This window comes from Sarcophilus harrisii, chromosome 2, assembly GCF_902635505.1.
Source record: "Sarcophilus harrisii chromosome 2, mSarHar1.11, whole genome shotgun sequence".
NCBI classification, from domain to species: Eukaryota; Metazoa; Chordata; class Mammalia; order Dasyuromorphia; family Dasyuridae; genus Sarcophilus; species Sarcophilus harrisii.
In genome coordinates, this window is record NC_045427.1 from 477422672 (window position 1) to 477445298 (window position 22627).

At 41.8% G+C, this 22627-nt stretch overlaps 1 protein-coding gene across 9 annotated transcripts in view; it reads right to left on the minus strand.

Moving 5' to 3' along the window:
* Positions 1-22627, minus strand: part of ZNF618 (zinc finger protein 618) — a 156854-nt gene that overhangs the window by 41668 nt on the left and 92559 nt on the right. For all 9 annotated transcript variants that reach the window (XM_031954632.1, XM_031954630.1, XM_031954631.1 and 6 more), the window contains exon 4: positions 740-817. In XM_031954632.1, coding sequence (XP_031810492.1) covers positions 740-817 — 78 coding nt within the window. The remainder of the gene's footprint in view (positions 1-739; positions 818-22627) is intronic.

The window sequence follows — 22627 nt, forward strand, 5'->3', positions numbered from 1 at the left end:
GAATCCATATATAGAGGGAGTGGAGGACCAGAAAAACTGCTTTTGAGGCATAGGAAGCAGAAGTGGCAGTGTGGCTGATGCCCTTCCCCTTCTCATCAGACACCTTCCACTGTCTTGACCCTCCTCGATTTTCTTCCCTGGTTCAATCCCAGGTCACATCTTTGCTTACAGGCAGTTGGCCCTAACCCCTCCTTTAAGATACAGGGATGAACTTTAAGGAAGCACAGCCCAGAAAAATTGGACCCCGTCTGGCCCCAAGGTACCACCAGGATCAAATGCTTCAACACAAGGAACAGGAGCTGAGGCACGGGTCCTGCCCCCAGGGAATTTCAATACAGCTGAAGAGCTGAGACACACAATCACAGAGGACTCTGGCATTGCCTAAGTGTCAAAGAAGGAGGATGCCCTGGCAAGACTCCCCTGCCAGTCCAATCAGGCCCCTCGCACTGCCCCCACCTCTCAGTCCTTTACCTGCATCACACTACAGGCTCAGACCAAGGGATGCATGCTCCCCATTTCAGAGAACGCTGAGTTCTCCACATTCTCCCCCAAGAGGGTAGGTAGTGATCAAGGCTCCATGACTTTATTTTGTCCAGCCCAGAGCCTATTTGAGGCCAGATCAGGGTCAGAAGGAGAAGTGGGGCAGGAGGAAACAGAGGGACCAATTTCTCACCCACCCCACCCCCTTTTTCTTGCACCAATCTGAGACCAAAGCCAAAGCTGCAGAAAAGCTTCCTACCTCGATGTGCTCGCACATGGGTCTGGAAACAGTTATAATATTTGTATTTCTTCCCACATATTCCACACTCGTAGGACCCTGGGGGAAAAAAAGCAAGAGAAAGGAGAAGTCATTCCCTTTCATCTGAGACCAACAGCCAGGCCCAATTGCAGGAGAAAGATTGAGAAGGACTCAAGGGGGAACCCTGCAAGTTTTACCTCCCTGGAAGAAACTCCAGAAAGAAGCTCCCCAGACCCAGTGGATCACTTGGGCACAGAACGCAGGAACGAATTTTAATTATGTTCGATCTCAGTTATCCACTTGTGGTTACCACTTCTGTCTGCATCGATTTGGGATTTTCTCCCCTGCCTGCCCTTTCCTGTCTAATAATGAGGAACTTAGGGACCACAATGAGGGGCAAGCACATATACAAATCTCATTGCAGGTAAGACATATGCACAATGCTCCAAACAAAAATACATTTAAACCTGCAGGGACTCAACTAATTTTTTTTCTTCTCATCTTATTCCATATTGTTTGAAGCAATATTTCCCTTTGTGAATACAAGAGTCTCTAGTCCTGGCTTCACTGTGAACTAGCTTTGTGACTTTGGGTAAGATTTCCAGACTTTTCTCTCTGTAAAAGAATTAATTGCCTTAGCCACTTCACTGTAAAATATAATTATCATGGATTTGAAAAAACACCGAAAAGAAAAAGAAACATACAAATATTGTTGTTTGTTATTATTGTCTCTGTCCAAAATCATCCACTATTTAGAAGAAAGAATAAAGTTCTTTCTAAGAAACTTCTTGCTATCAATGCTGACCACACCATTTTTACTAAAAATCAAAAAAATCTCCGACCAGTTTTTTCCATTGGAGTCAATAGGAAATAAAACTGCCCAGCAAACAAATCTTTACGCAGTTAACAAATGATATCTTTCACAGTCTTTCTGGTCCAAGACAGAGCCAGGAAAACACCTGACCATTATGGCTCAAGCCACAGTTGGATGCTGCCAGCCATGGAAAAGAGAATACTATTTGCACAGAAAGAGCCAGAGACAGAAGAATGGAGGAAAGGAAAAGTAAGGGGATGCTGGCATGCCCATGAAATGCAAATCTTTATCTGGGCAACTCTTTCTGGAGGAGTAGGAGAAGCAAGACTTTCCTTCTCCACGTATGTGTGTTTTGTTTTAAAATTCTGAACTGAAGAAACATCCAATAAGATAAGCAATTCCATATGGCTTATGTAGGCAGCTGCCAACTTGCCCAGCTTTCTTCTCCCTCCACATACACAAGTATACAATTTCAAAATGTTACATTCAAAACTGTCCTGCTTATTAGTGTTTCCTACTAACCTTGTCCCTATTCTTTTATGTGCACTTTTTAAAAAAGTGCTTCAATGACCCTCTTATATTTTACTATTACATTTTTTTCTAGTAGAATTTTAGTCATCTCTGGCCCTATATGTAGTAGTAAAAAGAACTTTCATCCCATGGCATGGGAAGAGCTGTATTAACAACAACAACAGGAGCACAGAATAGAGCCTGAGATTTGAAATCAGGAAGACTCAAGTTCAAATCCTGACACAAGCTGTGTGACCTCAGACAAGCTAATTAACCTCTATATAACTCAGTTCTCACACTTATAAAACGGACACAATTCCCCTCAGGGTCATTCAGGGAAGCAGGCAGAGGGGACCCACTCAGTGACACCTTCCAAGCAAGCTTCAAATAGCTGAGCCATATTTCAGACTCCTCCAGAAATCAGTGGTATGGATGAGTGGGCTCAAGATGGCAGCATTGACAGGTCTTTATCTGAGTTCTTCCTGGAGTCTCTCAGATCAAAACCAGATCAAGCCTCTGAACTGGTTTTGGAGTGACAGAATCCACAAATATATGGAGTATAACAAATTTCCAGCAGAAGATATTTTGAAAGAACTTCAGAAAAGGTCTCTTTCAATCAGGTATGGGGGTGGGGGGGAGGCAGCCGAGCACAGGTACCCAGAGTGATGTGGCTTGACAGGGAATATACTGGGAGGCTCTTAGCCAAAATACAGCAGCACTGGCTACTGTCCTGGTTCAGAAGCCACTGAATCAATAGATTAGCTGTGAGACATCCAACGCAAATATAAACGGCAAATAATAAGCCTCTGAACTCCAGACTAACATGGGACTTGGCCACACCCGCCCAGCACAGGGAACTATAGAGGAAGCTTGGAACAATCTCCCCTTTGCCCTAAGAGCAAACCTTAACCTTTAAAAATGAGCAAAAAAAATGAAAAAAAAAACTGACCACAGATAGCTTTTATGGAGACAGAAAACAGACCTCAAACCCTGAGGATACTAAAGGCAAATTATCTCCAGATGAAGGCCCAAAAGGTGACAAGAGTTGGTTTCCATCTCACAAAGCTCTCTTGGAAGAATTAAAAAAGTATCTTAAAAGAGAGTTAGAAGAAAAATGGGGAAAGGAAATGAGAACTTTGCAAGAAAGTTTGGAAAAGGAAAAACAGAAATTATCTGAAGAAAACTCCTTAAAAATAGATTTAATGAAATGGAAAAATCATATAACTCCTTACAAAATAGATTTAGTGAAATGGAAAAGGCATGTAACTCCTTACAAAATAGATTTGAAAAAGAAACCAACTCATCAAAAAACAGAATTTATGGAATAGAAAAAAAAATGAACAAAACAGCTCGTTTAAAATTCAATTGGCCAAATGCAAAAGGAGATAAAAAGCTAACTGAAGAAAATAATTTACTAAAAGTTAGAAGTGAATGACATAATGAGACTTCAAGAATCAGTCAAGCAAAACCAAAAAAGAAAAAGAAAAAAACAGAAGAAAATGTAAAATACTTCATTGGAAAAACAACTGACATGGAAAATAGATCCAGGAAAGACAATCTAAGAATTATTGGGCTACCTGAAAAACACAATGAAAAAAAAGAGCCTAGACATTATCTTTTAGAAAACCATGAAGGAAAATTGCCCTAATGTCCTAGAACCAGATGGTAAAATAGCCATTGAAAGAATTCACTGATTACCTCCTGAAAGAGGCCCTCAAATGAAAACTCCAAGGAATATCATAGCTAAATTTCAGAATTATCAGATCAAGAAGAACATATTGCAAGCAGCTAGAAAGAAACAATTCAAATATTAAGGATTCACAACCAGGATTACCCAGGACCTAGTAGATGCCACTCTAAATGATCAAAGGGTCTGGAATTTAATATTCTGAAAGGCAAAGGAACTGGATTGCAGCCAAGAATCAACTATCCAGCAAATTAAACATTATCTTTCAGGGGAAAAGATGGACATTCAATGAAACTGATGAATTTCATTTATTTCTGATGAAAAGAACAGAGCTGAACAGAAAACTTGATCTTCAAATACAGAATTCAAGAAAAGCATAAAGAGATAGAAAGAAAGAAAGAAAGAAAGAAAGAAAGAAAGAAAGAAAGAAAGAAAGAAAGAAAGAAAGAAAGAAATCTTTCTTTTAAAAGGTAAAAAGTTGACATCCCTATATGGGAAGATATGTTTAACTCTTGAGATCTGTATCTCTGTTATGAGTGTACTTAGAGATATAGGCATAATTTGATTTTATTGTGATGATATAAAAAAGAAACTAGACGGGGAAAGGGGATTGTCCTGGAAGAAATGGAAAGGGAAGCTAAAACAGGGTAAATTACATCTCATGAAGAGGCAAAAAAAAAAAAAAGACTATTAATTGTGAATGTGAATTGGAACTTTCCCATAAAATGGAAACAGAGAGCAGACTGGATTAAAAGTCAGAATCTTACAATATATTGTTTACAAGAAACCCATTTAGAGCAGCGTGATACATACAGAATAAAGGTAAAAGGCTGGAGCAGAATCTATTATTCTTTGGCTGAAGTAAAAAAAAAATCATTGGTGTGGGGATCAAGTGACCTGAGTTTCTACAATTTGAGTTTGAGGTGTCAGGTGTAAATGGTCAGACCAAGAGAACCTGGCCATCACTTTCAGGATGGGAGACTGTCTTCTGCCTCTCTTTGTATCCTCAGAGCTTGGCACATTACCTGGCACACAGCAGGTGCTTAATAAATGTTTAATGACTGCCCGAAGATGTAGTGGAAACAGTCAGTTGGAATCTGGGTTGTTACAGTCCCAGCTCAATTTCCAGTTCATTATATGATCCATCTTTTCTGGACCTCCACCTCCCACCCCCAAGATGAGCAGATTGTACCAGAAGCTCTCAAGGGCTCCTTCCTGCCCTAAGATTCTATGACTATACTCTCTTGTGATGGTGATGACTCTTGTCTTTTGATGACCCATGCACTGTGTCCAATCCCATCCACCAGAATGTAAACATCCACAGACATTGTATGCCTTCAACACAAGTCCATCCATTAAGTCCAAACAAAAGAAACTTAGGGATTCCTGTGACCTCTATTTACCCTTACTTGATAAAAACAAAAGCTCAAACCAACTATTTTTTAATTTCTTTTTCCTCTATCTTAATAAAAATTAAATCAACATCAAATAAAAGCTTGTTTGGTCAAGGGATTTTGTATTAAACAAGGTAATTTCTCTGTTTTCTGTGGCCCATTCATCCTGTGGTTCTCCCAGGAAAAGCAATCGGGGATGTAAAAGTAAAACAGAGATGACTTCAAGGCTGTCTTCTAGGTAGATAGAGCGATGGGTCCAAACCAAAACACTGCCCCAAATCACACCTCTTTGCTAAACTGAGAAGCAGGTTGTAGGTTTATCAAAAGGAACCCTCTTTCACTCTCTTTACTTCCTTCCAGGTATCCCAAACTAAATTTACTTATCCAACACAGCTCCTCGTTCATCTGTCCTGGGTCCCAGCCTCCTCAAGGCCCAGGTCAACAGAGAAATAACCATCCCAGGAGACTGGCCCAAGACTAGCCGGCAATAGGAAAGGCAGGTGATAGAGAGGGTCTGGTCTGTGAGAGCACAAGAGAGAGGAGTAGTAGAGAGGGATGAGTCAGGGAAACCAAGGACAAAGGGAGAAAGGATAGAGGAAGGGCGGGGAAGAAACAAAGGAAGGTAAGAATGGGAACCATAATAAGGAATGGATAAGGGAACTGGAAGGAAGATACTAAAAGAGGAAAAAACAGGGAGAAAACAATATGGCAGAATGGAAACAGCATGAGAGAGGAATTTGAGAGGCATGAGATCTAGTCCCCATTTTGCCACTAATTTGAGCCAATGGCAATTGAGATCTCAAACCAAGTTACTAGCTAGAATTATTTCCTGAAATTAGCCCAGGAGAGCTCTTACCCCCAGGCACAAGCTGTTGTGAAAGGCTGGTGCCAAGAAAAATCAAGAAGCCAGCAAGTTAGGAATGGGCAGGTGCCATCTGGACATCCATCTTATTGCCCACTTGGCTGATGCTTCGTCTATGTTGGCAGTCCTGGGGTCTCTGAGAGCACAGCTTGCCAAACACAGGCTTTAGGGCCAGGCAGCTAAATAGAGACCACAGAACCCATCATTCCACCATTCAAACCCAGACTCCCTGTACCAGGTCTTTCCCACCGCTGGCTAGTCCTAGAGTTAGGCTCCTGTGCTGGCTATCTCTTCAATGATCAGGGCACAGAAGAGGATTTTCTCTCCTGGTTTCTGACAAAGTCTCCCAAATACACCTACATTCACACTAAAACCAACACATACTTCAAGTAAGAGCTGAACTAAAGGATGCAACTTTTAACTCTGAGAGGCAATATATTCTACTCTGACACTGTTTTTTCTTGTTGAGTCATTTCAGTAGTGTCCAATTTTTCATAACTCCATTTGGTGTTTTCTTGGTAAAGATGCTGAAGTGGTTTGCCATTTCCTTCTCATTTAGCAGATGAGGAAACTGAGGCAAACAGGGTTAAGTGATTTGCCTGCATCTAGTAAGTGTCTGAGACCAGATTTTAACTCAGGAAGATGAGTCTTTCTGACTCCATGGTCGGTGCTTTATCCACTGTTCCACTTAACTGCCCAGATCTATAGAACGAGGAGTTTAGATTCTAAGCATTTAGAGACACCAAAAATTCAGTCTAGTCAGACAGGGTATTCCCCACAGGTACTCTAAGACAAAGCAGTGCCTTTTTTCCTGCTGAATGATCCCATCCCTCAAAGGTTTAGATAGTCAACAAGACTCATGCCAAGAAAATGGCACTAAGTCCTGCCAGCCCATTCTATTGTCTTCCCCTGGAAGGTGAAAATGCCTGAAAACAGCTACTGAGAGATGTATCTGATTGCCAGTGTCTTCAGGGGTTCATTCTGATTGTTCTCTTGTGGTGTCCCACTCAAAATACCTCAAAAACCATAAATCTCTAAGGGATCTTAGAAGGCATTTGATCCCTCCTTCCACCCAATGCAGGAATCCCCCTTTCCAGCATTCCCAAAGAACAGTCTTTCACACTCTTCTTGAATAATTGTAGTAACAAGCGCTTGCCATCATCCCACTTCTGGCTAGCTTTAATCATTGGGAAATTTTGTCTTGCATGAAGTTGATTCCCATTAGCTTCCACCCACTGGCTCTAGTGTCTGGAGCCATACAGAATGAGGCTAATTCCTCATATCTATGACAGCCTTTCAGATATCAAGACAGAAATCATGACTTCCCCCTCTCCTCATGAAACAACTTAACTAAAAACTCCCATCCCTCAAAACATTCCTGAAATGTTTTACAGATCCTTCACCTCACCATCTTGGTTTCTAGAATTTTTGCCCCCTTCAGGAATTGTTCCCAGATTATTCACACAACAAATCATCCTTTTTCCCTGCATTATATCAGCATTTATGAATCTATGTCTGATGGCAAAAAGAAGGAACTGTTTACTGAATTAGAAATCATGGGAACTTTGGAAGGAAGTAACCACTCCACATTTTAAATTATGATTTAAAAAAAAAGAGGAGGCAGCACGTACTCTAGAATTGAGAAAAGAGATTTCAAAGATATGAAAGAAAAGATGTGTGGGATTCTATGGGATAAAAGTTTATAGGGGAGAAAAAAAGGAAATCTTTAAGAAGAAAATTCTAACAATGCAAATATGACCAACTCTGTGGAAGAAAAAAGGGGAGCTCTACAGAAGAGGCTGATGTGTATGCATTCAATCAATAGTCAACAAGCACTGATTAAGCACTTATGGTGTCCTAGGCAAGATGCCAGAAATACAAACAAAGGCAAAAGCATGGTTCCTTCTCTTAAAGAGCTCACAATCTAATGGAGGAAATAATATGTAAACAACCATATGTATACAAGACACATACAGAAATATATACAGGTAAAAGATAATCTCAATGGAAAAGCATTCATCAATTAATTTATAACCAGGTAATTGAGGATGAACAACAAATGTGTGACAACATAAAAATAACATCAAGAGGTTGGCAATGAACACTAAGAATAATAACTACAAAAGCATTTTTAAGATCATCAAAGAAGAGAGATGATTACCTTGTGGATTGAGTGAGGTGTTAACAACGGATGAAACAGAAGGCAGAACTACTCAACTCTTGAAAGACAGAACAAAATTGGCAGTTGAACACAAGATGAGTAAAAAGAAGATAAGAGAGCAACTGTTGAATTCACTTAATCAGGTTCCCAGTAAACCATATCCCAGGATACAGAAAGACAGGGCTCTGAGTCACTATAAGTAACTAATGGAAAAGGTGCTATACATGACTGGAGACAAACAAATGCCCTGAATTTCCAAAAAAGGAAAAGGGAAATAGTTTAAGTCAGAAAGTTTGACATCAATTCTTTTTTAATTGTTTTGTTTTTGTTTTATTAAAGCTTTTTATGTTCAAAACATATGCATAAATAATTCTCAACATTCACCCTTACAAAACCTTGTGTTCCAAAGACAGCAAGTAATCCAATATATATTAAATATGTGCAATTTTTCTATATATATTTCCACAATTATGCTGCACAAGAAAAATCAGATCAAAAGAAAAAAATGAGAAAAAAAACAAAATGCAAGCAAACTACAACAAAAAATGAAAATATTATGTTGCAATATACATTCAGTTCCCACAATCCTCTCGCTGCGTACAGATGGCTCTCTTTATCACAAGATCATTGGAACTGGCCTGAATCACTTTATTGCTGAAAAGAGTCACGTCCATCAGAATCAATTGTTGTATAATCTTGCTTTTGCTATGTATGATGTTCTCGGGGTTTTATTCATTTCACTTAGCATCAGTTCATGTAAGTCTCTCCAGGCCTTTCCGAAATCATCCTGCTGGTCATTTCTTACAGAACAATAATATTCCATTACATTCATATACTACAACTTATTCAGCCATTCTCCAACTGATGGGCATCCACTCAGTTTCCAGTTTCTGGCCACTACAAAGAGGGCTGCCACAAACATTTTTGCACATATAGGTCCCTTTCCCTTCTTTAAGATCTCTTTGGGATCTAAGCCCAGTAGAAACACTGCTGGGTCAAAGGGAATACACAGTTTGATGACTTTTTGAGCATAGTTACAAATTTCTTTCCAGAATAGTTGGATGTGTTCACAGTTTTACCAACAATGTATCAGTGTCCCAGTTGTCTCACATCCCCCCTCCAACATTTGTCATTATCTTTTTCTTTGATGTCAATTCTTGGCAACATCCTAGAACCCATTATTAAATAGATAGTTTGGGAACACTTGGAAAAAGAGGCAACTGTGAAGAAAGAGCATGGCTTCATTGAGAAATATAATGTATGGCAAGTTAATGGGGATGAAGGAAGGGAGAAAGGAAGACAGCAGGAAAGAAGGGAGGAAGAAAGGAAGGGAGGACAGGGAAGAAGGGAAGGACAAATAAAGGAGGGAGGGAAAAGGGAGGGAGAAGGGAGGGAGACAGGGAGGAAGAGAGGTGGGGGAAGGGAAAGGGAAACGAAGGTGAGAAGGAAGAAAGGAAGGAAGAAAGGAAGGAAGGAAGGAAGGAAGGAAGGAAGGAAGGAAGGAAGGAAGGAAGGAAGGAAGGATCATTTATTAAACTTGTACTCTATGCCATGCACACTGGTAAGCTTTTTACTAGTATCTCATTTAATCAAGAAATAGATGAGTTAATTACAAAATTGAGAGGCCTAGTTACAACACTAAATGACAGTCAAGATCTTTTTAAAAAAATCTTAATAATCTAGAATAATGATCAGATCTTATAAATTTAAATTTAATAGGTATAAAAGTGAACATGGGTAAAAAAAATCAAATTCATTAATAAGATAGGGGAGGTGGATAGATAAATAGACAGAGTCATGTGAAAAAGATTCAAAGATTTTAATAGACTGCAAACTCAGTATGAATCAACAATGTAACATAGCAGCCCTCAAAAGCTAATATAATCTTGACTGATTTTAATAAAGAGAAGCACAGAAGGAGATACTCCCACTGTGATCATCTCTAGGCAGAGCACATCTGGAGTGCTGTGTTCAATTCTGAGTAGACACTGATAAGCAATATTGGGGTTCATAGGACACTAAGGAGGTCATGGCTCAGAAGGAATTTCTTAAAGAAATTAGAAATGTTCAAATCAGAAGATTATAGCAGAAACGACAGCTGTCTTCAAGGTCTTATATGGAGGGCTGTCATGAAGAAGACAAAAAGATATGAGGAGGGATTAGCCCTGTGCTGCATGGCCCCAGAGGGCATAATCAATGAGTAGAAGTTGAAAAAAAGCAGGTTTGGGTTCACTGCAAAGGAACAGGGGGAAGGGGGGAATCCAGGCTGCGCTCAGGTGTCTTTATTCCAGATTCCTGTGCAGGTCAGGCACAGACTGAGTTACATAAGGTCCAAGGTACCTTCCTACTCTGAGATTATGGGACATAATTGTCTACTTTTTATCATGGAGCAAGTCTTGTCTTTTATAAGCTCCTTAAGAATACTGAGGACATGTTCCTTTTCTTTTTTTACCCCATAGCACGTAGTACAGGTGCCTCTATACATTGTATACAGTTTGAGAAAGAAACAGGTTTAAGAGAGAGGGCTCCTGGATCCAAGCCTCTGCACAGAGGGGAGAAACAGAATTTTACTGCCCATTCCCCTCACTACCCATATTAGGCAGCCAAATGGTAAAGTGAACAGGCCTGGAATCAAGGTGGCAAGAGATCAAATCTTGCCTCAGACACTTAGTGGGCAAATCACTTAACCTCTGTGTTTGCCTCAGTTTCCTCAACTGTAAAAATGGGGATAATAATACTTCCCTCATAGAGTTGTTGAAAGGATCAAAATGAGAAAATATTTGTCAAAGTGCTCAGCACTGTGCTGGCACATAGTAGAACCTACATAAGTGCCTACATAAGATGGCTAGGTGGCACAGTAAATAGAGCGTTTGGCCTAGAGTCAGGAAGACCATTCATAGCTATATGACCCTGGACAAGTCACTTAACACAACACAGAATCCTCCAACAACAACTTTGCCTCAGTTTCCCCAATTGTAAAATGGAGACAATAAGCACCTATCTCACAAAGTAGTGAGCATCAAATAAGATACTTGTAAAGTGATTTAGTATAGTGTCTGGCACCTAATAGGTGCCTAATAAATGCCTATTTCCTTCTCATTGCCGAAAGCATTTAGCAAAGGGGCAGAACACTGGGATGAAGTGGGTTCGGACCATCAGCTAATCATGGTAACATTTTATTGGCAGGGAGAAGGAGTCGTACAGAGGCCAGTCACATACCAGAAGGACACAGGGAAGATGAGCTATCTTGTACATCCTGCTTCTGGAACATCTGCAGCTGGGCTAACTGAGGCTCTTCCCCCCAAGTCTTCACACTACCCCCAGTTTAAGGGTCATACATTCAGTTGTCACATACCCTAAGTTTATCTCAATGCATGGCCAAAAATCCAGATCTGCCTTCACTTAAGATCCAGTATAAGGACTGCATCTAAATGGTACAAGGAACTAGAAAAAAGTCCTTAAAGCTAGGGATTTGGGGTGTAGAGAAAAGAGATCCGGGGTGCAAGCGGAAGAGCGAGGTTCTAGTATCTGCTATGCTGTTAGCGAGCTGTGAGATCTTGGGAAAAGTTCTCCACAATCTTGAGTGCTGGTTTCAGTATCCATAAAAGGAGAGGTTTTGCTATTGACACAAATACTAATAGCTAGCCTTTCTGTAGTGCTTTAAGATCTTCCTTGCAGAGGGAGGAGTCATTAATAAATCCATTTTGCAGATGATGATACAGGGACTGAAAGAAAGAGTTCGTGAAATATGGAAGGATTATGAATACAGGTTCTGATTCAAGCCCAGCAGTCTACCCATGGAGCTAGTTAGTGGCTCCTGTCAACAAAGCAAAGGGCCAACTGTTGTTGTAAAAGATCAGCCTTGAAGAGGAACGTGAGCCTGGCAGAAGCAGCAGCAGGGACACTGCTTCCTAGCCCTGCAGATCTCAAGGTGGGGTTAGTCAGAGGCCTGCTTCCCAGCCTCTGGGAGCTGCTAACAGAAGAATTACTACAAAGTCTAGGGCAGTGGTCCTCAAAGTGTAGTCCAAAGAATTGTTGGGGTCTCTGAAACCCTTTCAGAGGGTCTACAAATTCAAAATTATTTTTTATTTCTAATATAGTAAATAGCTATAAATATAACCCATGTGAACAAAAACTCTTTGAACAGATCCTTGATAGTTTTTTTTAACAACATGAAGATACTGAGAACAAAGGTTTGAGAACCACTGGCCTAGGGGTATCAGTTTCAGGGGTAAAGCTATCACCCCACAGGGACTAAAAAGACAGTCTTAGAAACAAGGATAAGAATCTTAGGAAAAAAAGGATCACAGAATAAACGCATTCCTAGAATGCTAATGCTATAAAGTTCTTCAAAATACAAAAAATTCAAAATACAAAAAATTTGAGGGGTCTTAGGAGTTATTTAGTCTAAGTCTCTCACTGAACTGACATGGAAACTAAGGCACACATTTACACCATGAAAAAGAAAAAAAAAAAGTAAAGCAATTCTGAGTCTAATCAATCAATAAACATTAATTAAGCACTCAGTATTTACCAGGCACTGTGATATGTGCTAGGGATGCCATGAAAGGCAAACAACAGCCCTGCCCACAAGAAGCTTCTTAATTTTAACAAGGGAGATACCATGTCCATAAATAGAAATATTCAAAATTCACAAAGAGTATATAACCTTAGAAAAGGGTCACTAGCAACTGGTGGAGGAGGAGGGAGAGGAAAAATGAGGAGGGTAGGAAAGATCTCTCAGAAAGCAGTAGTTAAGCCTCTGAATCCTAAAGGAAGTCAGAGATTCTTAATCACATAAGGAAGTAAGAAGGGACAGTATTCTAAGCACAGACGAATAGCTAGTGCAAAGAATCTAGGTGGTGCTATACTTCCCAGGGTGAGCTTGGGGCAAAGACCTCTTCTGGGGATAGAGAACACAGGACTTCCAAGAGAAGACAGACACAATTACCTCTGGTAATTATCATGTAGTGGTGGTGAAGCTAAAAGTTTGGAATGGAGAGTACAAAGGGAAAGAAGAGAGAAGAAAGGAAGAGATAAAGGGAGAGGAAGAAGAAGAGGGGAAGGAAGAGGGAGAGGAAGAAAGAGGAAGGAAAAGGAAGAGAGGGAAGAAAGGAAAGGAAAAAAGAAAGATCAGGAGGGAAGAGGGGAAGAAAACAGGAGGAGGAGGGGAAGAGGAAGAAGGAGGGAAGGGAAAGGGGAGGAAAGGGGAACAAGAAGAAAGTCTTCACTATAGTGTAGAAGTTCTGTAGTGCTTCCAAAGGTTGCTGATCTAGCAAGACATAACCTGTTATATGTGATGATTCAGAGCATAAGATTTCTCTGGCTTGTGCAGCCAGACTGAGCATCCTCACTGAGGTCCGGGGGCACGGTACTGAAGGTGAAAGACAGCTGGAGTGAGACCCAGACACAGTGTGGGAACTCTGGGTCAGCATCATCATTGACAATAGATCATCGGACTAGGTAATGATGCTTGTTGTATACTTATAATGTTTATGAGGCATTATATAGACAACATTTTCTTTGCTCCACAGGCATGCATCTTAAGGTCACAGGAACAAATAAGGATGAATTCCAAAGCCCCAGAAGGCATTGGGATGCCAGCCAAAGGAGATGATTTTTGGAGGGAAAAAAAAAAGAAAGAGTCGGGGTTTCTCCTAGACAGTCATTAGGTTAGAAAAGACAGTTTGAAAATGTGAGTGTACCTCAGTTTCATTTTTAAAGGTTCAAGCCAACTAAGTGATCCCTGCCTGTCAGGGAGACACAAATGCCCACAAGCTCTGGGCTGTCAAACACTGTTATTCAAATTGAAATGAGAGGAAGCAACCTGGAAGAAGCCCAAGTTATACTGCCTGTATCACCAATCAACCCATCAATCAGGACTAACTTCAGGAGCCAGGCACTGTGCTGCACACCGTGGTGAGAAAAGCCAAAATGAAACAGTTCCTTCCCTCAAGGGTCCTATACTCAACCAGGGAAATGCCATACATATAGAAAAAGTAGTTGTGGTAGACAGAGTGAGGTGGTAGCAGCTGGGGAGGAGCTGGAAAGATTTCATGAAGAAAAGGATGCTTGAAGGAAACTAGGAATTCTAAGCAGTGGGAGATAAAGAGGGGTGACTTCCAGGCTTGAAAAAGCTGTGCAAAGGCAGGGAGATGAGAGGCAGAGCTTCATGAAGGAAGAACAGCAGCAAAGTTACTGAGGCTAGGTCAGCAGCATGCACAAAAGGGAACAAGCCAAACAAGGCTCCAAGAGGAGGTTGGATTTGATCCCAGAAGTAACAAGAGTCCCTGGAGATTCATCGTCAAATCAGCACATTAGGGGAAAAAGTTGGGCGGGGGGGGGGGGGGGGAGAATGAAGACAAGATGGAGAAGAGTAGACGGGTCTTTGTCTGAGCTCTTCCTGGTGTCCCTCAGATCAACACAAGATCAAGCCTCCGAACAGGTTCTGTAATGACCAAATCCACAAATATTTGGAGTATAACAAATTTCCAGCAGAAGATATTTTGGAAGAACTTGGGGGGAGGTGGCCAACCTTAGTGCAGGGACCCAGGATGGAGTGGCTTCAGAGCACCAGGAGAATGTACTGGGAGGCTCTTAGCCAAAATACAGCAGTTTTGGCTACTTTATCCTGATTCAGAAGCCAGTGGATCAGCAGACTAACTGTGAGGCCTCCAATGCAACTTGAGAAGGCAAATAGTGAGCTCCTGAACCCCCAGAATAACATGAGATTTAATCATAGCCACCTAGCACAGGAAGAAAGTCAGCAGCACTGGCCCCAGGGCAGCATGAAGCTGCTGTCACCTGTAGAGGAAGCTTGGGACAATCTCACCTTTGCCTTAATACAGACCTTACTCTTTAAAAATGAACAAAACCCCCCAAAAAGAACTCAAATAAAATCAAAGATAGCTTTTATGAGACAGAGAACAGATCTCAAACTCTGAGACATTAAAGGCAAATTATTTCCAGATGAAGCCCCAGAAGGTGATATGAGTTGTCTCCTTCTCACAAGGCTTTCTTGGAAGAATTCAAAAAAGATCTTAAAAGAGTTAGAAGAAAAATGGGGAAAGTAAATGAGAACTTTGCAAGAGAGTTTAGAAAAGGAAACAGAAATTATCTGAAGAAAACTCCTTAAAAATAGATTTAGTGAAATGAAAAAGTCATATAACTCCTTACAAAATAGATTTGACAAAATGGAAAAAGAAACCAAATCGGTGAAAAACAGAATTTATGAAATGGGGGAAAAATGAACAATGAACACAGTAGAATAAAACAAATAGAAGTGAATGACTCAATGTGACATCAAGAATCAGTCAAATAAAACCCCAAAAAAGTGAAAAATAGAAGAAAATGTAAAATGCCCAATTGAAAAATAATTGACCTGAAAAACAAATCTAGGAGAGACAATCTGAGAATTATTGGCCTTCTTGAAAACCATGATGAAAAGATAGTCTAGACAACATCTTTCAGGAAATCATCAAGGAAAACTGTCCTGATGTCCCAGAACCAGAAGGTAAAATAACTATTGAAAGAATTCACTGATCACCTCCTGAAAGAGACCTCAAAATGAAAATTCCAAGGAATATCATACTTAAATTTCAGAATTATCCTATCAAGGGAAAAAAAAGTTGTAAAGGACATGTTGGATGGGGAAAGATTTGAAGCTAGGGGAAATAGAATGGAGCAGTTGTGATAGCCCAGTAAATAGGAGGCGATGGGGCTACACTGGGCTGATGATTACATGAGATGACAGAAGGAGAAGGTCACAGGAGAGCTCATACAGGAAGACTCATCAAGAAGGGGTAACTGACTACATTTGAGATGAAGGGAATGGAGACATCCACTCCAAAAGCTGCAAAACTGACTAACTAGAAAGATGATAGTGGTCTCATTAGAAATAGAGAATTATTTTCCATTTACACTGCATATAACTTCTCTGCACATTTTTACATGGTATTTCTGCCATTAGATTATAAGATTCTTGAAGGAAGGCACTGTATTTTTGCTGTTTTTTTTTGTATACCCAGCACATGGCACAATACCTAGCATGTGGAAAGCACTTAGTACATACCAGAGTTCAAATCCAACTCAGGCTCTTGTTAGCTGTGTGTGATCCTGGACAAGTCACTTAAGCTCTGTCTCCTTCAATTTTCTCATCTTAAATGGGAATAACAATAGCACCCAGTTGCCAGGGCTGTTGTGAGGATCAAAGGAGATAATAATTGTAAGTACAGTAAGTATATGTGAGCTCATAAGTCATATGTAGTTATGTTAACTATTGTTATAGTTAACTAAATTACTGTCTAGGAAAGTAGGGGGAAGAGGGTAGATTTGAGGAGAAAGAGAATGAGTTCTGTTTTTCATATGATGACTTTGAAATGCCTATGGAACATCCAGTTCAAAATATGAAACAGGCAACTAAATCTGTAAGTCATTTTAAGAGCAATGAACCCATGGCATGGAGGAAGAGAAAGAATGAGACGAGATAAAGAGTGAGAAATACTGTGTGTGTGTGTGTGAGAGAGAGAGAGAGAGAGAGAGAGAGAAAGGGAGAGAGAGAGGCAGAGACAAAGACAGAAAGAGTGAAGACAGAGATAAAGACAGAGACATTTGACACAGAGATAGGAAGAAAGAGAATGTATGGGAGAGAGAAAGACAGGAATAGACAGAAAGAAAAGCATAGAGAGCTTGGGACAGAATTCTGCAGTACACCCATAGTTAGGGAGTATGAAATGAAAGATGATCAAACAAAGAAGACTGAGAAGGAGCAATCATAAGTAGAAGAGGACAGTGTCACAAAAACACAAAGAAGAAAAATTATCTAGGAAGCAAATGGTCAATAATATTGAATGCTTCAGGGAGGTCAAAAGGATGAGGACTAGGGAAAAAAGGCTAAAGACTGGGAAAAGGCCACCAGAAGAAGGGAGATGGATCCACCCTCTGTGGGTAGACAGACAAGGGCTGGGAAGACAGGCGAGCCTCCATCAGAGCCACTGTGAGCAATGGCACAGGCCACAGCAGCCCAGAGGTTCTGAAACAATGCTACCCATACTCATGAATTACAGAACAAGCCTGGCCACAGCCCAGGGAAGAACTTCTATAGATTTGGAATACAAAGGTTCTGATCCTGCAAAATTCTCCGCCTCCCCAGAAATAAAAGCCCTCAGATGTTTGGTCATTAATTCAATAATGGACCTCCCTTTAGTCTTCTATTATAGCCTTAGGAGAATCCCTTCCTAACATACCTGACCAACAGAGCTGGTCCTGTTAATTCTGTGATTTGAGGCCTCATACACAACGAGTATTTTGGTCACATACGCAACGAGAAACAGGCCAGATTTAGAAAATTCCTAAGTGAGGAATCTCTCCCAATGCCGGTTGTCACTTCAGAGTCAGAGCACTGAGCAAGTGCTCAAGGTCACACAGTCAGCATGCATCACAGGAAGGTCTCACTGGTTTCAAGGACATTTCCCTCGCCCCCCCACCCCCACCCCATGCCATGGTGCTGCTCAAGGACATCATAATGTCTTCATCCAAGTCCTCTCCTACTGGGTCAGAAGCAAGAACAGCTCTGGCAGGTGCTACCTGCTGGGGAGGCTGTAAGGATAGATCCAATGATAACTTGATGTCTGCTGCCCTCAGATCAGCCCCAGTTAAGAGAGCCTCAAGAACAGGTTGGTCGTAGTATGATGACTACAGAAACTTATAAAAGATTGCAGATTTAGAGAGGGCAAGAAATCTCAGAGGGTTCTTATAGATAAGGAAAATAAAGCCCTGAGATGTTATAATAAGTATCTAAAGCAGAATGTAAATACAGGTCTTCTTAACTCCAGCACTGTATCCCTCACATTGTGCTTTCTCCGAGGGTCCCTAAGGTTTGGCTATTATGTTATTATAGTGACTAGAATGCTGGAGTTAGAAAGACCTGATTTCAAACTTTTGCCAAAGAAATCTAATAGCTATGTGACTTTAGGCAAGTCACTTAACCACTTAGTGCCTCAATTTGTTCATCTGTAACATGGGAGTAAAGATGGCACTTTACCTTACAGAATATAAGGTTTATATGAAGGTCAAATATGTAAATATTAAAAGATTACATAAATGTTAGCTACTTAAGTTGGGGGAGGTATAAAAGGAAGTAGAGGGGGTGGAGGAGACAATGGAGCAGAAATGCAATGAAGAGAATAACCACACTAAATCAAAAATCTTTGAAATAAATGCAGTGAGTATTTGCCCCTTCCTCTCCAAAAAGGAATTAAGCCCCTCCTAACAAATGCAGGGGACTCTTGGGCTGCAAGCTCCAAAGAACTGCTTGCATGTAAAACATGTCAGCCACAAAGAACATCCCCAGATGGTGAGGCAATAGCAGCCCAGACACAAAGGAAAGCAAGGGATAGATGTGCTGAGGTTTGCTCAAGATCACTGCACCCAGCTGACCTTTGGAAGCAAGTAGCCAATGCAATATGGAGATGGGAAGCTGTGTCCGAAGTCTATGTGGCCTGCTGAACTGGCAGAAGAACATTGGCAAAGGGAGACAGCTCAGGGCAGCAGCATACCATGAAACCAGGATCTAGGGGAAAGGCTAGAACCAAAAACCAGTGAGATGCAGAACCACTATGGGGAAGAGCCAAGCTGGACCCTGCCCTTTGCTGGACCCAAGAGTCATGTGAAAGTCTGCTTGGGGAGGAGGTGAGAAGGCTGACCCCAATACACAGTGTGTGGAGCCACACAGTGTAGTGCCCCAAGTTAGAAAGACAGGATAAGTTTTAACAGAAAGTTGAAGAGAGTTTTTTTCCCCTATCTTCTGGCTCAGGTACAAGTCTTTCCTGCATTTTTGTTTCCTAAATAAAAAAGCTTTTTTGGACTTAATAGCCTTGTTTTTCTGAGTGCTAGCAGGAAAACTGTGTGCCCTTTGGGGGGAAGCCAAATGAGCCAGATACTGAGGTCCCCAGGATTTCCCTGGGCAAAGCACATTCCAGAGGGATTTTCAAAATGAGCCAGGATCTGAACATTCCCAGGATTTTCCTGGGCGGACCACAAGCCAGAAAAATTTAACAAGAGGCAATCCCCAAATCATTTGCTGGGCCCTTAGTTCAGGGGGTGCTCCAACCCCAGGATTACATAAACACTTCCTTATCTGTTTGGCATTCTCTGGGGCCTTTGGTCTAGCTCCTTCGGATCCATCATTTCAATTTATTTTCCTAATAAAATTGTGAGGCAAGTAGCACAATTACCATGACTGTCACTTGCAGACCAGAAAACTGGCAAAGACAAATGATTCGCCAGAAGTTACTTGTCCCTGTCTCCGAATGCTCCTCACTCTCTGGAAGGCCTGGCACCTGAAAGCTGGGCTCGGTGGTGGCGGCAGCGAGTGGCAGAAACCAGGCAGGTCTGAGCCCAGGTGGGCCCTCCTCCTGAAGCTGCAGCCTTCTAAGAGGCAAACGAAGAAGAGGCAGGGAGCTGGAGGCCATGTGTTGACTCTGGCAGACTCTACGTACCTTGTCATGCCAACAGAGCTACAGAAAGTGAAAACTGTCAGCCGGCACCATGGGGAAGAGTTGGCCCTGCCGCTGCCAGCATCACGTGCCCGGCGGTTGGCTCGGTGGCAGAAAGCCCACGTGGGCTGCATCTGAGCGGAGTGCACTCGGCCAGCTCCCCTCCAGAGCCGTCTCTGGTCCCTCCTGAACCCCCGCAGCCTTGGATAACCTCTCTTCCTCCCAGCGATATTCCAACATTGCAGAACTGCCCCGGCTCCAGGACTGCTAAATCCTCAATGAGATGTATGTGTTCCCATCTTTGCCCTTATGTAGAATGCCCTCTGTTCATCCTTGACCACTTGAGCCACCCCTCCTCATGGCCTTCACCTACATCCCCCAGCTTTGCCACCTGATCTCTCTAAATCATTTACTATCTAAGTAAACTAGGAATCCCTCCTCATGTGCTACTTGTTAGTCACTTTTTAATATAAACAAATCCCCCAAGTAGATCCCAAGCTCCAAGTCTTAAAGTCAGACTGTATCTGATGTACTCTACTCCAGTCCATTCACAAGGAAACTGGGATGCAGAGAAGTTGTCAGATTAGGTAACTTAATGTGGCACAATCAATCACCGGTAGTGCCAGAGCGAGCACACGAGTCTCCTAACTGCCCAGCTAATGTGGTTTCACTACAATTCCACAAACATTTAACTGAGCAGCTGTTGCATGTAAGACCATGCTGGATTCTAAAAGCATCCTTGAGTTAATAGCATCATAAATCTGGGGCTGGAAGCGACCTCAACTTGATCAATCCTGTCATTTTCCAGATGAAAAAACTGAGATCTAGAAAAGTTAGATTCTTACCTAACTAGTCAGCATCAGGAATACTCTTTCTCCAAAGCGCAGGTTCTTTCTATTGCACTTCTTCTTTCCAAAAAGCTCTTTTAATAACTTTAATCAAAATCAACATATTTCCTCCTTCCTCTGTGTTTCCAAAGCTCTCCATTCCTTACCCCTTATACTATAACATTCTCCTTTTTCTCTATGCTTCAGTATTCCTCAAGCTCTGTGAGGGCAAGGAGATGATCTTAGTCACCTTTGAATCTCCCACAATCCTTTGCTGGTGGGAGATATACAGTATACAGTATACTCAGTATACAGTAAATGCTCAGAAAGAGTATTTACTAAATTGAATCATTAAGTCACCTACACCCACTCTAAGTCTCATGCTCATGGATGTTGGCAGATGCTAATCTAGCTCTAGAGCACATCTTCAGAGCAGGGCTTCCTGATCTGGGATCCACAGATCTCTAAGGAGATCATTATTTTTACTAAATTTTTGTTTTCCTTTATAGTCCCCTGCATTTTATTTTATCATTAAAAAATTTATTTTGAGGAGAGATCCATAACCTTCATCAAAGAAGTCCATAACACAAAAAAAATCTAGGTGGATAGTGTAATCAGTCAGTCTATCTAGGTCCTGACTTTATAATCTCCTTGAAGGCCAAGGATAGAGGTTGCCCAGTAGATAGGGTATTAGATTTGGAGTCAGGAAGATTAAAGTTAACATCCTGCCTTGGGCTCTAAGTCTCAGTTTCTGAATCTGTAAAATGGGAATAATAATAATAATAGCTACTTCACTAGGTTTCTGTGAAGATCAAAGGAGGAAACATATGTAAAGCATTTTGCAAATCTTATAAAGTGATGTAGAAATAACAGCTATGTAGTATTTTAAAATAGGACCAACCAATAATCCTTGCTCCTTTTATAAGCATTTTTTCCTATTGCTGCTCTGAAGAAGATGACCAGGATGATGAGTGAAAATAGAAGACCAAGGGTATCTGCTCAACCAATGTCCCAGAACCAACTGGAAAGTTCTATTTTTCCCCAACAGGCATTCGTAAGAGCCCAAGTGTTAGCAGCCCAGTTAGTGGATGTCTTGTTACAACAGTATCCCCTAATGGCAGTTTTCAGAGTTTAAAAAATGTGAAAGGTCAAAGAGATTTTGGAGATCCACTAAGTCCTAGATTTTATAGATGAGGAAAGAAAAAGAAGTGCACATTGATTCCACAGCTAGTGAGCCCCAGAACTTGAACCCAGAATTTCTAACTCTAAGGCCATAGCTCTTTCCAACAGGCCTCCCTGCCTGACAACCTTGCCATTGAGCCAGCTCTCTTCTGGAGCGCATCGGACATTCTGGGAAAGCCAAAGTCACCCTCTCAGTTACTGACTGACAAGGAGAGCTGGCTTGTTGCCTGCCTTGTCAGTCTTTCCCAATAATTAAAGCCTCCATCTTTAACATCGGCCACTTTGTCCACCAAGGTCTTTCCTGGATTTCCCTATGGTCCCCCAGTGAACCATTCCACAGGAATTCTATTCAGTGCACATTCTGAACAGGGTTGAGGGGAAACCCTCATCAAATGATTAATTTGGATGCTGTGGCTTCAGCCAATGTGGCAGCCAGCCTCTGCTCCCTAGTGAAGGCCATGGAACCAGCCCAAAGTACCCCCAGCTGCTCCAGAAACAGACGTGCCCCTTCCAAAAGCAACATTCCCACCCTCCTCCCCCACTGGAGAAGCTGCCAAAAGCCAACCCTGAGCCTCAGCCCTCAGGCCCTCACCACCAGGGGAAGCTGCACTGATAATGTTTGCAGCTTTGGGAACACTGTTTGTTTGACAGCTAATAGGGGAATGGGCGTGGGAGGGAGAGGAGAAGAGAAGGCTCCCGGGAAGAGGCATCCGGGTGCTCAAACAGAAAGCAGCCTTGAGTGATCGAAAAGGAGAGCTATTCATCCACAGAGCCAATCCCGGGCCTCCCAATACTGGGCAAACACTGTGCAAGTGGCCGGATGAATGGAGCACTCAGGAGTCTCTTGGCTCTGTGGAACTGAGCGCTCTCTGCCAACTGCCTCCGAACTGTGCTGGCCCCGGAGGCTCCCAGTAGCCAAGGCACAAAACGCAGCACTTGGAGGGGAAGCGCTGGCC